The sequence below is a fragment of the Salvelinus alpinus genome, chromosome 33 (assembly GCF_045679555.1).
Source record: "Salvelinus alpinus chromosome 33, SLU_Salpinus.1, whole genome shotgun sequence".
NCBI lineage: Eukaryota > Metazoa > Chordata > Actinopteri > Salmoniformes > Salmonidae > Salvelinus > Salvelinus alpinus.
Window position 1 is genome coordinate 25,080,843 of NC_092118.1, and position 14,876 is coordinate 25,095,718.

Sequence of the window (14,876 nt, forward strand, 5' to 3'; positions counted from 1 at the left end):
GATGCCTTTGCTTGCCGCTGTGAAAGATTTAAACACAATTGGAGATGTAATGGAATTAGATGCATTCAATAGGTGCTGATATGACTTGTTCAGTGTTCTCAGTACTCTCATTCATATTATGCGGTGACTCACTGCTGGCTTTGCTTAACAGGGACAGGCCATTTTTTGTGCTAAAAAAGCTTATTTTCTCTTAATGGTGTGTAAGCACCTGTGGCCCAAAGAAGAGGGTGTGTCCACTAACAGCCTGCTGGAAATCTCTCTCTCTCTCTCTCTCTCTCTCTCTCTCGCTCGCTCCTCATAGCCCAGCTGAAATACAGAATTGTAGTGGATACAGTAGTTTGCTGCATGTGCCTGTTGTGGTCTCTCTGTACTGCTTTAAAATCTGAAAATATTACGTTATCTCATGGTTAAGTGAGGATGGCTGCAAAAATGCTCTTTGTCTACAAATCAAATACAGCCACAATGCCCTCATGCACCCACTATGGTCATATAATTTTATGTGAAAACCAACTGTCATAGTCTGATGAAGAGCGCACTCCTAACTACAGTGTGTCCTGATGAATTAGGGTTTAATGTTGTGGAAACAATGGTGCAGCAATAGGAAAACCATATGATGAGTTCAGTCTTTTTGGCTTCGGCTTCTTTACTTCCAGCCTTCCTTGCGACGTGGCTCGCAATTAAGTGCTTGAGTATGCTTGTATAAGAGAGAGTGCAAAGGGATCGTATTGTTGCAGAGTTTGTGGTTTCTCCATGTTCAAGAATATGAAATGCAGTCCGTAGTCAGTCTATTTCAGTGTTAAAATGTCCACTTGACCACAAAGTGTTTTGGGCTGTTATGTTACTTTTCTTTGGCTGTCTGCTGTGTTCCATTGTCAGTAGTCTAGATTACATTACAATGGTATTCCATCTAGTCCTACTAAATAATGATTAGCAAAGGTATCCAGTTGAGTTGTCTCACCAACACCTGTCCATTGTTGACTACACAGTAGGAGGCTTCATGTTCCACCATTCATAAACAATAAATACTCTTCCTCTTCCCTTCCCAAATATTTCCTTTTTCTTTTAAACATCTCTCCACTAATCTTCTTTTTTCCCAGATATACCTTTCTCTCTCTCTCCCTCCCCCCTCCCGGCCGTAACTTTTCCTCTTAAATGCCCCAGCCTCCCCAGCTGCGCCTCCTCCAGCTCAGTTTACAAGGCTGTGCATAAAGATCAGCAGAGTAGTGGTTTTGGCGTTCACTGCACTACAGGGGCAAGGCGAAACAGCCAGGAGCAGCTACCGTTTTCTACTGGACCTGTCTGAATGCATGACTGAGAGCTGCTGGTCAATAGTTCTTGGCCAAATGAGAGAATGCTATCAGGTCTGGCTCTTCTGCTGCTTGTCTGCCTCCTTCACATGTTTGTGACTGCGCAGGGGAACCCGTGGTCACAGGTAAGACTTAAACCATACCATGGTCTTACTATGGACCCTCTCTCTTCTTTTCCACAGGTTAGGCTGAGACTGACCGTCTGGGACTGGCTACTCATCGCTCCCAGTCCCAGTACCTTTACACGTCCCAAACAGACATAAGAGGGACTCCCTCTAAAACTATGACCTGTATAAATCTGTATTATGAATGTAATTAGCCTGTTTAGCCCGGTGCTCTTCTTAAGTAATTCTCGAGCAGCTGAACTGTAAGTTGATAGTCTGATTCTAATAGATAGGTTAAATTCTAAGTTAGTTCATGCCTTGGCTATGACTGCAGACTATAGATCATGAGGAACAAGTAGGGATCAGATTAGGTATTTACTGTGTGACTAATTTCACTGTTAAGCAGCTTTGGCAGTCTGTGCTGTTGACTCTGTAGCACATATAAGGCAGGCTGTTATATAGTTATAAAGGACAGTGTCCTTCAAAGTTGTACTTAGTATAACTGTGGGAACTCTAAAGGGGGATGTCTGGCTTGTAATAGGGCATAGATTGGCAGAGCTCCATGTGTGTGTAAATGATTGACTACATGGCTGTGACATCACTGTGATACTGCTGCAGACAGGTGATGTACAGTCATAGAAATAGAATATCTCATTCTAGTTCTGTGTGTACAGTATCCTGGTTTGATCTGTTCATCAAGGTGCCTTAATGAAGGTAATTGTGACCAAAATATTACATGTGAATGAATGGAGTCCATGCAACCGGTTTGCTTTGTCTTCTGCTAAACATCTAACATGTGTGACGTCAGGTGAAGCTGCAGTTGGTCATTTGGCAGGAGTTGAGATTGGTGTCTTAGAGAATGATTGTATAGGATTACGTGTTCCCTCTATAATACTCTCACTATAGGGCACCTTTCATTTCCACATGTAAACATGTAGGTGTGTCCTTAAGTTGTCCCTTACCCTGTATTTAGGCACTTTTTAAAATATCCATTAATTATGTTTCCAACACAGAACCTCTACAAACAGATACTGATGACAGAGGAAACCCTCAGTGTTTTAAAGACTGTAGAATCAACACGGTTTGTGCTATTTCAGAGACGTTTACAAGCAGTGGGCATTTATGAGGCTGCTGTGCCCTTGACCTGAGGCCTGAGGCTGGGAGAAAGGTTTGAGAAGTTTGTGGGGTATGTGAGAAAACATCCCCCAGTCATGACCAGTATATATCACTCTACTCTTCACTGTTGAGGACCCCTCTCTTATCCGGGGCAACAAAAAGTATTCGATTTACTATAGCTTGTTGCCATACTATTATCATGTTATTACCACTTTATCCTGTATTGTATCCTGTGCTGATGTGACCTGCTACAGTAGAGGGTTTCTTTAAAATGGATGGAGGAGCCCAATAGCCCTACTCCTCTGTGGGAAGAGTTATCCCCACAGTTCAGTCATTATTCCTGGTTGTTTTGGATACCCACTTGGGGTTTGACACATGTAATGATTGATGTTGGGAAACGCCATGTAGTGGGAAAGAACCCATGAGTTATCACTGTCTGGTCCAAGAAAACCAAGAGTTTGTGCTTCTTTTAGTGGTTCCAAACTCAGATTATTGCCTTGGCTTGGTTGACTTCCCAACACATCCATGATATTCCCAACACATCCCTCAGAGCTTGGTTCTTCCTAGGTTCCAGCCTTTCTAGGGAGTTTTTCCTAGCCACCGTGCTTCTACATCTGGGGCGGCAGGTAGCCTAGTGGTGAGAACGTTGGGCCAGTAAACGAAAGGTTGTTGGATCGAATCCCTGAGCTGAGAAGATAAAAAATCTGTCGTTCTTCCCCTGAACAAGGCAGTAAACCCACTGTTCCCCGGTAGGCCGTCATTGTAAATAAGAATTTGTTCTTAACTGACTTGCCTAGTTAAATAAAGGTTAAAATAAAATAAAAAATTCTGCATTGCTTACTGTTTGGGGTTTTAGGCTGTGTTTCTGTATAGCACTTTGGGACATCGGCTGATGTATAAAGGCTTTATAAATACATTTGATTGATACAAGTTAAAGTTCCAGAGATGAAATCGGAGGAAAAGTCTGTGATTCTTGAAAGTATGTCTTCCATTCTTCCATTTACAGACAGATTGTGATGGTCCATTTGTCTATTTAATTTTGTGAAGCAAATCTTTTTTTTTTTAAGTGCACATGCATGGAAAGGTTATAGGACATAAATAGATTTTCTAGTTCTTTGTTGAAGGCTGCCAATTTTCCCTCTCTTCTGTCATAGCAGCCAGAATGGCTATATTTCCTAATCTCCTTTTAATGCTGCAATCTGATATGGAAATGTCAATTGGTATTGGAAGTTGTACAGTACCATAACAGGTCTAGCACTATTCATTGGGAGCTGCCCTTGAATGTCTGATGGATGTAGTTTACAAAGTGACTTCATTATACTGTATGCAAGTGAAAATCACCTTTCACCTTGTGATCACTGAGCAGTCCCCAGCAATACAGTAGCCAACCTCCACCACAGCTGCAGATGTGTTTCCAGTGCTGACTGTGTTGAAGGCAGTGTGTGTTGTTAGCGACCTCACCCTCATTAAACACTGTTCTGATAAAGGAGCCTCTAAAGGGAAGGTAGAAAGGAACACAGCATCTCACCATGTGGGAGACAGATGCTTGTGGCCTACGCCACTGCCAACGGTCGGCCACATGCACTTCACATGGACCGACCAACCGAACGGAGGGGGTGGGTTGTCATGCTATACTATGACGTTATACTGGATTCTGTGTGAGAAATGAAATAGGAATCAGTGGTAAAACACAAACAGACACTATTATATGGGAGATGTGGCTCTGTATTTTCTGATGATGTACAGGATGCCAGTATGGTCCTATTCTAAAAGCTGGCCAGTGTTTCAACTCAGCAGGTCCAATATTCAGTGTTCACGGGGTTTGCATTAGTCCTAGCCTTGGTAACAATTTAAAAGCTGATGGAATTTAGCATTTTGTTATTTTCTAAATAATCACATTTACTTTATACCTGTATTGTGAATACTATTCAACAACAGCAGCAGCATAGAGGGGTTTGGTTAAATGTGGGAGACACATTTAAATTGAAGGCATTGTACAACTGACTAGGTATCCCCCTTTCCCTTTCCCATTAGAAGACCTTTAGCCTTTAGTCAGCCTGCCTGCCTGCCTGCCTGCTGTGGCAGAGAGCACCTCCACCTTATTGTGCTGTAGTGTTTAAACAGACAGGAAGGAAAGCGTACATGGACGGAGATTAAATTAAATGAATGGAATGACTGACTCATAGCTGAGGTTTTCTGCCCGCTCCAAAGCCAAGCTACACCGCTTCCTGACATCCTGACACCAACTCCCAGGGCTGCCTGCCTGGGAGACTCAGCGGTAGCTGGCTGGCGTACCATACGTACAGCAACCCCAGATGATACCACTATGGCATGTCTAACTTCAAGTCTACACCAAGCCCTTATGATACTGTACCACTATCACAAGTCTAGCTTGGGAGACTGACAGGATGTCAGGGTGAGAGCACTTCTAGCCGTTCACATCACAGTCAAGGAAGGTCAGAAGGTCTCGTTAATTTCCTTGACCACAGTGCCAAAGTGCTCTGCGATTTCAAACCAGGCAGACAGTGAAGGCATCCTCAGTGAGTGGGTAGGTAGATAGAAAACCATAATCACTCTCAGAGGGGATGTTATTTAGGCATTTCTATAGATCTATACCTTCGTCTTTCCAACCCAGTCAGTAGTAGTTAACTATGTTTATTGAATGTAAGTATTATTTTGTGCATTGGGGAGTCAAACTGAAAGAGTTCAAGTTGGCCCAACTGATGTAGGATTATGTAGACATAATATCTTGCATTCGGTTTGATTTTAAACGCTTAGAACCCACATATTTCTCATTGCCTGCACTTCTAATCTACAGTATGACCCAGTTTACTATTTACTACTACATTTCTTCTAGAGCAATGAGTCACATTTTAGATAAAACAGACAATGATCCCCACTCATCTTTTTTTAATGTTGAGATTGTGGTCAGTCATTGAGTTTTCTATAGATTTCAGCATAATGTCATTTCCATTCGGTGGCCATCTTGCTGTAAGGTCACCTCCACTATGAATTATTATCTGGTATGACATTGCCCCAGAATTCTCTGCTTGGAAGCCCAGTAATGTAAATATTACATTTCCAGATGAGCTGGCATATCATTGCAAGCCAAGTCTTGATAACAGCAATGGCAACGCTCCAGCAGAGCTCTCTGCTGGCTGTACAGCAAGTGAAGAGTTGAAAATGTTCTCATAATGTTCACAAAACAACCTCCGTTACTCTTTGGTCGTAAATTTGGTCGACAGGGTGTGTGTGTGTTTTTTTTATGTCAAAGTGGAGTGTTATCATTTGAAAATAAATGGAGAATTCCTTTAATCTGAAGATATTCTCATAAGAATTTAAGTTGAATAAAATGTAATTGGTGAAGCAAGGCCAAACCATTGAGCTGACACTTAATTCTAGAGCCTGTTATTGTTATTAATATGTATTCCATTAATGCAGCATTCATTTAGTTTGTTGTTATTTGATAAACATGTTGTGACAACATGTTAGGTGTTAAAATATTAGATGTCATGTTAAATAATATGCAAGATTTCAACCTTGGAACATTAAACAAAAATGTTTTACTATCGGTGACCAGATACAGCTGGATGCATATCTAAGTTTGTGCACTCAAAGTTTATGTACCCTGTAATAGTGTTAAGTGTCCAAGTGTGTTAATATATTCAAATTCAAACTTTATAAACTCAGCAAAAAAATAAACGTCCTCTCACTGTAAACTGCGTTTATTTTCAGCAAACTTAACATGTGTAAATATATGTATGAACATAACAAGATTCTACAACTGAAACATAAACTGAACAAGTTCCACGGACATGTGACTAACAGAAATGGAATAATGTGTCCCTGAACAAAGGGGGGGGGTCAAAATCAAAATCAAAAGTAACAGTCAGTATCTGGTGTGGCCCCCAGTTTCAGTAAGTACTGCAGTGCATCTCCTCCTCATGGACTGCACCAGATTTGCCAGTTATTGCTGTGAGATGTTACCCCACTCTTCCACCAAAGCTCCTGCAAGTTCCCAGACATTTCTGGGGGGAATGGCCCTAGCCCTCACACTCCGATCCAACAGGTCCCAGACGTGTTCAATGGGATTGAGATCCGGGATCTTCGCTGGCCATGGCAGAACACTGACATTACTGTCTTGCAGGAAATCACATACAGAATGAGCAGTTTGGCTGGTGTCATTGTCATGCTGGAGGGTCATGTCAGGATGAGCCTGCAGGAAGGGTACCAAATGAGGGAGGAGGATGTCTTCCCTGTAACGCACAGCGTTGAGATTGCCTGCAATGACAACAAGCTCAGTCCGATGATGCTGTGACACACCGCCCCAGACCATGACGGACCCTCCACGTCCAAATCAATCCCGCTCCAGAGTACAGGCCTCGGTGTAACGCTCATTCCTTCGACGATAAACACGAATCCGACCATCCCTGGTGAGAGAGAACCGTGACTCCTCAGTGAAGAACACTTTTGCCAGTCCTGTCTGGTCCAGCGATGTGGATTTATGCCCATAGGCGACGTTGTTGCCGGTGGTGTCTGTTGAGGACCTGCCTTACAACAGGCCTACAAGCCCTCAGTCCAGCCTCTCTCAGCCTATTGCTTACTGTCTGAGCACTGATGGAGGGTTTGTGCGTTCCTGGTGTAACTCGGGCAGTTGTTGTTGCCATCCTGTACCTGTCCCCCAGGTGTGATGTTCGGATGTACCGATCCTGTGCAGGTGTTGTTACACGTGGTCTGCCACTGCGAGGACGATCAGCTGTCCGTCCTGTCTCCCTGTAGCGCTGCCTTAGGTGTCTCACAGAACGGACATAGCAATTCATTGCCCTGGCCACATCTGCAGTGCTCATGCCTCCTTGCAGCATGCCTAAGGCACGTTCACTCATATGAGCAGGGACCCTGGGCATCTTTCTTTTGGTGTTTTTCAGAGTCAGTAGAAAGGCCTCCTTAGTGTCCTAAGCTTTCATAACTGTGACCTTATTTGCCTACCATCTGTAAGCTGTTAGTGTCTTAATGACCATTCCACGGGTGCAGGTTCATGAATTGTTTATGGTTCATTGAACAAGCATGGGAAACAGTGTTTAAACCCTTTACAATGAAGATCTGTGAAGTTATTTTGATTTTTACGAATTATCTTTGAAAGACAGGGTCTTGAAAAAGGGACATTTCTTTTTTTGCTGAGTTTAGGATCATGTATACAGTGAGCAGTCTTGGTGCTCTCTCAGGGACTCATTGAGCGATCTACCTTCCTGACTCCCTGGTGGTTTCTAGGCTGGTGGGTCTGGCATGGCACTCAGAGTATAATATCATGGGAACCCCTAGTCTAAGCTCTGACAAGACCCAAGTATGTTCTGACCTCAAGCCATGGACATGGCAGAGATCAGAAGAGTTATGGTCTAGGATCAGTTACAGGAATGACTGAATAAAAGTGTCTGGAGTCCCTGATATGCAGAGTGTGTGGTTGATAATGGATCATTTGTGTAGATGGGGCTCCTGAAACAGCTGCATGAATCTGGCACCATAGTGCTCCCTGATAGGCCTATTCAGTACAGCCATCTGCACATGTTAATGTCAATCACTTGTTAGCTTAAATCTCGTTGTCATTAGTGGATTTCTCTGTCTAAACATCCACTCACAAACACTCTCCATTTAAACCCAGGGTCCCAGTCCCACGCCTGTGAGAAACCCTAGCAGTCAGTCCACTGATTACTTTTTCCACCACATCTATAACTTCCTTTACAGAAGATGGGGTGGATGAAGGCCTCGATTCAGTCAGAACTAGTGTTAACCGGCGTTGGCAGACATACGCATAGCAGATGTTTTGGCGGTGTTGGAGGTGTAACTGTGGTGTGAGCTGACAAATAGGTGAGTGGCTGCTCTTGTGTCACAAACCACTCCCTTCCTTATTATCCCCACTGCGTTAGAAGTTCAAAACGGCGATAGAAAGTGTAGGCTTCTAATGCATGTTTTCATTGTAATTTTAATGGGGGGGGGGGGGGGTTTATAGTCTATCAGTCTAATCGAGGTGTAGACAATAGAACATCACACATTTGAGTGTTTGAACTTATAATGTGGCTGCATGGGATTTGTCGGATTATAAAATTGGGTGATTTCGTTGCCACGATAAGCTAATGCAAGGAGCCACTTGTGGATCTGACAGCTCTAACGTATTTCCACCAACAATACCGCCAAAACAATCGCTATGCGGGTGTTGGTTAGCGCAGATCTAATAGAATCTAGCCCGAAGTCTTTACAGTCAAAGAAAGATGGGGGCTGGTCGACTTAAGGACTGTAAGATGTTTATAACATTCCTGTTGACTCCAGCATAAAGTCACTGTGACCACTCATTTTTATATTCATATTCATTCCTTGTGGGAAACCACAAACCAAGGTCCCCCACACAGTTTAAAGCAACATTATTGCAAGGCAAGTGTAACCTGCGCCAAGCCTGTGGGAAAAGGATCAAGTGACATGGAGTGTCTTTGCAACTGTTTATTGACAGTTTGTGCATGTTTGTAATGAAATAAATGTTGGTTTTTCATTCCTTCTTTACCCACTCAATTAAAGTGCATTAGGCACTTATTTTAAAGCTCCCAAACCTTGATTTCTGAGATGAGGCGCCTCTGTGCACAGCTGAGGACAGGCTTGGAATTGGGATAGCTTTACCATCATAGTGAGACAGTAGTTTAAGGGTATCTAATAACCTTATAAATGCAAACTCAAACATTTGTTATAAAGTGGTTACTGGTATGATGGAAAGAGACCAATAGTCTGCTGGTTCAGTTGTGTAGAATTTCATAAATTCAATTAAACTCAACAAGGGATTATTATCCCTATCATGACAAGCCAATTCCTAAAAGCACAAGACTTTACATCTATTTTATCTGGAAAAGTACTGCTGGGGTTTATTGGAAGGCTAATGTTGTTTTCATCCGACGTTCCTCACTTTGACTAGTAGTTGACTACCATCTTGACACGTCTAACCATTTCCAGATGAGGTGGACTTTAGTGACATTTAAAGGCCCATTATAGTTCTACTGAAAGGGGATGTCGTTTAGCGCCAAGCATTATTATAAACCACCCACAGAGAGCAGATTAGAAAAATGCAATGATGTGGTCTCTTAATAAATTGAATACTTAAACACTGTGGATCCCCTTGAAAGGGAAAAACTAGGATCCCTAAAACTTGGTTCAGTGAGACACCTCATCTGGATGGATTCGTGATGCAGGACCATTTATATTTGATATATCAAGGACAGCCTGGATGACTGTTTTCAGGTTTGGGAGACAAATGACTGCTGGCTTCACTGTTTTGCATGGGCTATCATCTGTTCTCCAAAGTCTGTTTTGACAGTTTATGATTTGAAAGATATACTGTACATTAACAGTGAAACTATTTGATATCAAATAATACCCACACACTTCAATGCTTCCTGTATAGGTCCCATGCCCTAAGCCATTTTACCATATTAAAAGGCTTGGAAAACCTTATTGCACAATTTTTCTAAAAACACTACTGACGCCTCTTAGTCACATGATATTTCATACATTGACGGATTACTCAGATTACGGGTAAAAAATTATGTGACTCTCCATTCACACGTTAACACATAGTGATTCAGAGCTTTTCCCAGACAAACGGCCACAGATAGCCATTACTTGCCGAGCTTGTCAAGCTGTGGTTTATGAGGGGAAGGAAGGGACAGTTTTCTGATATCTGTGATAATGTTGTTGCTTAAAGTCAGGGTGTTTTATGGTGAAAATTGAGAAGACCGATACCAGTCACTTGGTATCCCAATTTTTTTGTGATAGCCTTGCATACTGTATATGTGATGTATGAAAATATAATAATGTGTAAACTCATATGGAACAATCTGGTTTTCATCATATACCATTCTTACATTTGAGTGCCTATAGGCTACAGTATGATACCATAATTCCACATTGGCCAATATAACATTTGCCCTGTTTGGTCATTTCTCAGGGCTCTTAGTTTGCTATTCCCTCTCTCATCGCTTATTTCCTGTGTAGAAGGAGGTGGTGTGTATTTGTTTTGGCCTGGGTGGAGTGTTGGCCCGATGCAGACCTCGCTGCTATGGGTGGGCGAGAGCCAGGCTTCTGTCTCCTGAGCCTACCCCAATCTCCTCAGTCCACCCCTAGCCCTGGCCTGGCTACCATCTCCCCTGTTCCAGCCCCATGTCCCAGCCTGCATCCAGCCTGCAGCTGACTGTCTTACCGCAGCTCCAGGAAGAACTAAGTCCGCTGAGAGAGCATGAATCTACAGCAAAACCCTTTTTAATTTCCACTGTAGACTGCTCTTCATTTGTTTGTGTGATTATTATATGTAAGCCTAGTTATGTCCCGTGCTTAAGGACCACACATAAAATGTTGTGCAATATGTTTTATGAATGTTGGGACATAATATATACAGTTGGTCTGAGAAAATATGTCGGTTTAGCAAGGCAAGATCCTCATTAGTCCTGGTTTGGGATTGGGAGGAAATTGTTTGTGACAGGGTTTTGTCTAGGAACGGGGGAGATTATTGACTGGACTGCTGAACGTAACGTTCCCTGAGAGATACTGACTGACTAGAGACTAACGTTGGCAGCCGTCCAATCACAGAGGAGCTTTGTGTCATTAAAACTAAACAGTTCTTTTGTCCCCTGCTGACCCCTCCCTTGGTCGTTCCTTCGGTTCGAGGTTCGAGTGGTGACGGACTGAGGGCGTATCCTGATCCTGGCACACCAGTGTCTACTCTCCACTGCCCAGGGTCTGCAATTATAGAAATACGGTGGCCTGCTGGGATCAGTCCCAACCAGGCCCCTGCCTGCAGCACCTGTTCACACAGCGAGCTACTTTTATGTCTGGATTGGCTGGATTTATCGACTGCTGATTTGAGTGTTCTATACTAACCTTATCCAGGCTTCCTGTAATTTATGAGTGCCAATGTGACAGAGAAAGCTAACACCCCCGAGGATTTGCTTTGGGAGCCATTACTACTCTAGCATCGTGCCAAGAATATGCCTGTTGTTGGAATGAAGCCGGCTCAGGCTAATTGGTTGTTGTGTTATGGTAGTTAATTATGTGCAGCAGGTCATCGAATTAGAGAGGTGAAATAACATGGATTTGTTTATGAATATGCTGGATAGGCTTTGGTTTATTATCTCTCATTCTCCCCTCTTTACTTGATTAATGAGGTTGCTCATGTTATTTACTTTTCCATGCACTTCAGTGGTAAAACAGTTGCCTGTTAAAACAGATGTCTCAGTAGCTCAACAGTTGAAAATTGCTTCACCTCAAAAATCCTACTCTGCTTACAACAAAAAGCGTACTGTACTGTTTGTAATGTACCGGTATTGATTAGTGAGATGCAATACATGTCTTCTGTCCCCTCCTTTAACCTCCTTCTCTCTCTCTGACAGAGTCTTGGCTGTGATGAGTACCTGGGCTCAGGCAAGGTGATGGACAAGTGTGGGGTGTGTGGCGGGGACAACACGGCCTGTAAGCTGGTGTCAGGGCTCTTCCAGCAGCACAGCCTGAACAAGGTGGGCTACCACAAGATAGTGGAGATCCCAGAGGGAGCCACCAAGATCAACGTCACCGAGACGGTGAAGAGCAGGAATTACCTGGGTGAGTAGGACTGTGACTGACCAGTGTTTTAACCAGGGTCAGAATGTGTTAGCCCGCTGAGCTAAAGCCAAGACATTACCCTCTGGGTACAGACGTCAATTCAACGTCTATTCCACGTTTGTTCAATGTAATGTCATTGAAATGATGAGGAAACAACGTTGATTCAACCAGTGTGTGCCCAGTGGGTAGCTTGGTAGGCAAGTCTTCATGTCTGAGGCAAGGTTACTCAACACACAAGCATGGTTCCAAACCACCTCTGTTTAAGTACAGAGTTACCAGCTCTTTATCCACTGCCCCTTAAGGCTCCATACATCTCTGCCTGAATCAGGCCCATGAGCAATTTTAGGTTTTCCCTTCGACCACGTTAGATTATGTTTCATATTACATTAACGGTACTAATAAAAAGTCACCATTTAAAGATAAGCTTCAGGTTATAAAACATCTGACAGCAGTAGCTATTTTTTTAAATATCATTTAGGTCATGTCTTGCTACATCCGTGCTGTGAGCCTGGTATCAGGCAGCAGGGAACAGCTGCTTGTTAAATTGATTTGATTCATTTAATTAAAAGGCAGCTCAAATACAGAGCAGGTGGGATTTTTCCGGAATTTTGGATGTGAGCATTTCTATGTTGTCAGTAGTAAGTAACCACACAGTGCACTTCTGGTTACAATATTTTATTTAATTAATTGAATAAATAAGATATTGTCTTTATAGGAGCATAACAGTGTGACACAGAAGTGGGTCTATTGTCAGGAATGACTTCTGGAATGTCAGAGTTAGAGAGAGAGTTAGAGAGAGAGTTAGAGAGTTAGAGAGAGACAGAGACAGAGACAGAGACAGAGACAGAGACAGAGACAGAGACAGACAGACAGACAGACACTGGCCCCCACTTCCCCTGGCCTGGCTGCTCCCCTCAGGGGAAAGTATATAAACAAGCTTTCATTAGAGGACCTTTTCCTCCAGCCTTCCCATCCTTTTTAATTAAGGTGAGGAATTTCACTGCTGCCTAGAAAACCACCACTACTGACTGAGCCCAGCGATGAAACCTACTTTGAAACTACCTTTCTAAGTCAAAACTACTAACTGGGGGTGCCAAGTTATGCCTTGCTTTTTTAATATGAGTCCCCACTCAACCCCTACACAATACTTACTCAGTGAGTAAGCACCTAAGCAGGAAATGTAGAGTATGTGTGAACAATGGCTCCTTTCAGTGACTGCTGTTCCTGCGTCGTTTGGCGTTGTTGTTGGAAGAGTTCATATATCAGTGGGTAAAAGCGTGCTGTGATGCAACATCCTGGGGATAAACAGGACTGAGGATTCTTCCATGGAACTACTTATCGTTACCATTATCCCCTGATGTTTGCCCCACTCTCCTCAATAGACTTCTGTTCTAGTTTATTTCTGCATGCCTAATATGTGCTGTAAGTTGTCCAAACACTCTTATATTCAGTAGTCTTAATGTTACTTGTCTAATGTTCAGCATTTAAATCAAAATAGCTCACTCCTTTCAAAATACAGAAATCCTCAGAAAAAAAGCAGTGTCTTTTGTAAATGAGCAAACCTGTTAGCAAAGAGCTGGCAAAGCTTTATGTTAATTGTGTAGCTGAATCTCTCAACTCTACAGCCAGATTGTAGAATTCCATGGTTAGGGCAACAGGCCATCTGAAAAACAATACAGAAAAGTTACATACCTGAAAACTTGAGTGCTGGCAAGCAAAACATTTTGGGACTATGTCAACAATGGACTAATGAAACAAATACCAAAAGATAGTTTTTGGGTGGAGTTTTATTAACGGTCAACCATCAACTCATGGTCTGTCTGCAGCTCTGAAAAGCCGCTCAGGTCGCTCCATCATCAATGGGAACTGGGCCATTGACCGGCCAGGGAAGTATGAGGGGGTGGGCACCATGTTCACCTACCGACGACCCAATGAGGTCACCAGCACCGCCGGGGAGTCCTTCCTGGCTGAGGGGCCAACCAATGAGATCCTGGATGTTTATGTATGTAATCAGTCAACTTGTATGTACAGTAAAATGTAGCTCATATTGGCACATATTTCTCTGGCAGTTTACACTGGCACATTAAGTTGTAATTAACTTATTCACTGAAGAATTTTTGCTATGTCCTCAGGTGATCTACCAGCAGCCCAACCCAGGAGTGAGCTATGAATTCATCCTTCCCTCTGACAACCCTCCACAGCACCCCGACCACAGACCTGGAGGTGAGGCACCCCATAGTTACTGATGCATCTGACTGGGACTGTATGGCCTAAATGAACTATTAGTCCACAAAGGGAGGGGGTCGACAAGCATCTCAATGACTTAGTTTTCCCCTGGTTTTGTTGGCTGAAATACCATGTTCGATCTCCCAGGGAACACTCTGTATGGGCAAAGTGGGAATGATCACCGGGGCAACCCCAACCAGGATGGGTACGATCCAGCAGGAGGGGGCAAGTACCCTCCCCAGGTACCCAACAACCAGGTGCCAGCAGTCCAGCCACCCAGACGTCAGAGAGAATACAACTGGAAACTGTCTGGGGCAACAGAATGTAGCGCCTCCTGTGGCAGAGGTAAGACATGGCATGTATCTTTGTCTGAACTGAAGCCCCAAAAGGTCTCAACCTCTGATGCTCTGATTGATACTAGTTGATCAACTAGGTTTAACAGATTCCCACAGTGAGTAGTGACAATGCAGTATTGAGGCATGAACATCTAACGCTC

At 43.3% G+C, this 14,876-nt stretch overlaps 1 protein-coding gene across 2 annotated transcripts in view; it reads left to right on the forward strand.

The window, feature by feature from the left end:
- The window catches only part of LOC139563265 (thrombospondin type-1 domain-containing protein 4-like), a 65,785-nt gene that overhangs the window by 41,079 nt on the left and 9,830 nt on the right, over positions 1 to 14,876 (forward strand). Inside the window, exons 1-5 of one of the 2 annotated variants that reach the window (XM_071381769.1) lie at positions 1,207 to 1,432; positions 11,947 to 12,154; positions 13,981 to 14,156; positions 14,287 to 14,377; positions 14,528 to 14,725. In XM_071381769.1, coding sequence (XP_071237870.1) covers positions 1,352 to 1,432; positions 11,947 to 12,154; positions 13,981 to 14,156; positions 14,287 to 14,377; positions 14,528 to 14,725 — 754 coding nt within the window. In that variant the 5' untranslated portion in view covers positions 1,207 to 1,351. Of the gene's footprint in view, positions 1 to 1,206; positions 1,433 to 11,946; positions 12,155 to 13,980; positions 14,157 to 14,286; positions 14,378 to 14,527; positions 14,726 to 14,876 lie in introns of those variants that run through there. The other variant, XM_071381768.1, reaches the window with a different exon arrangement.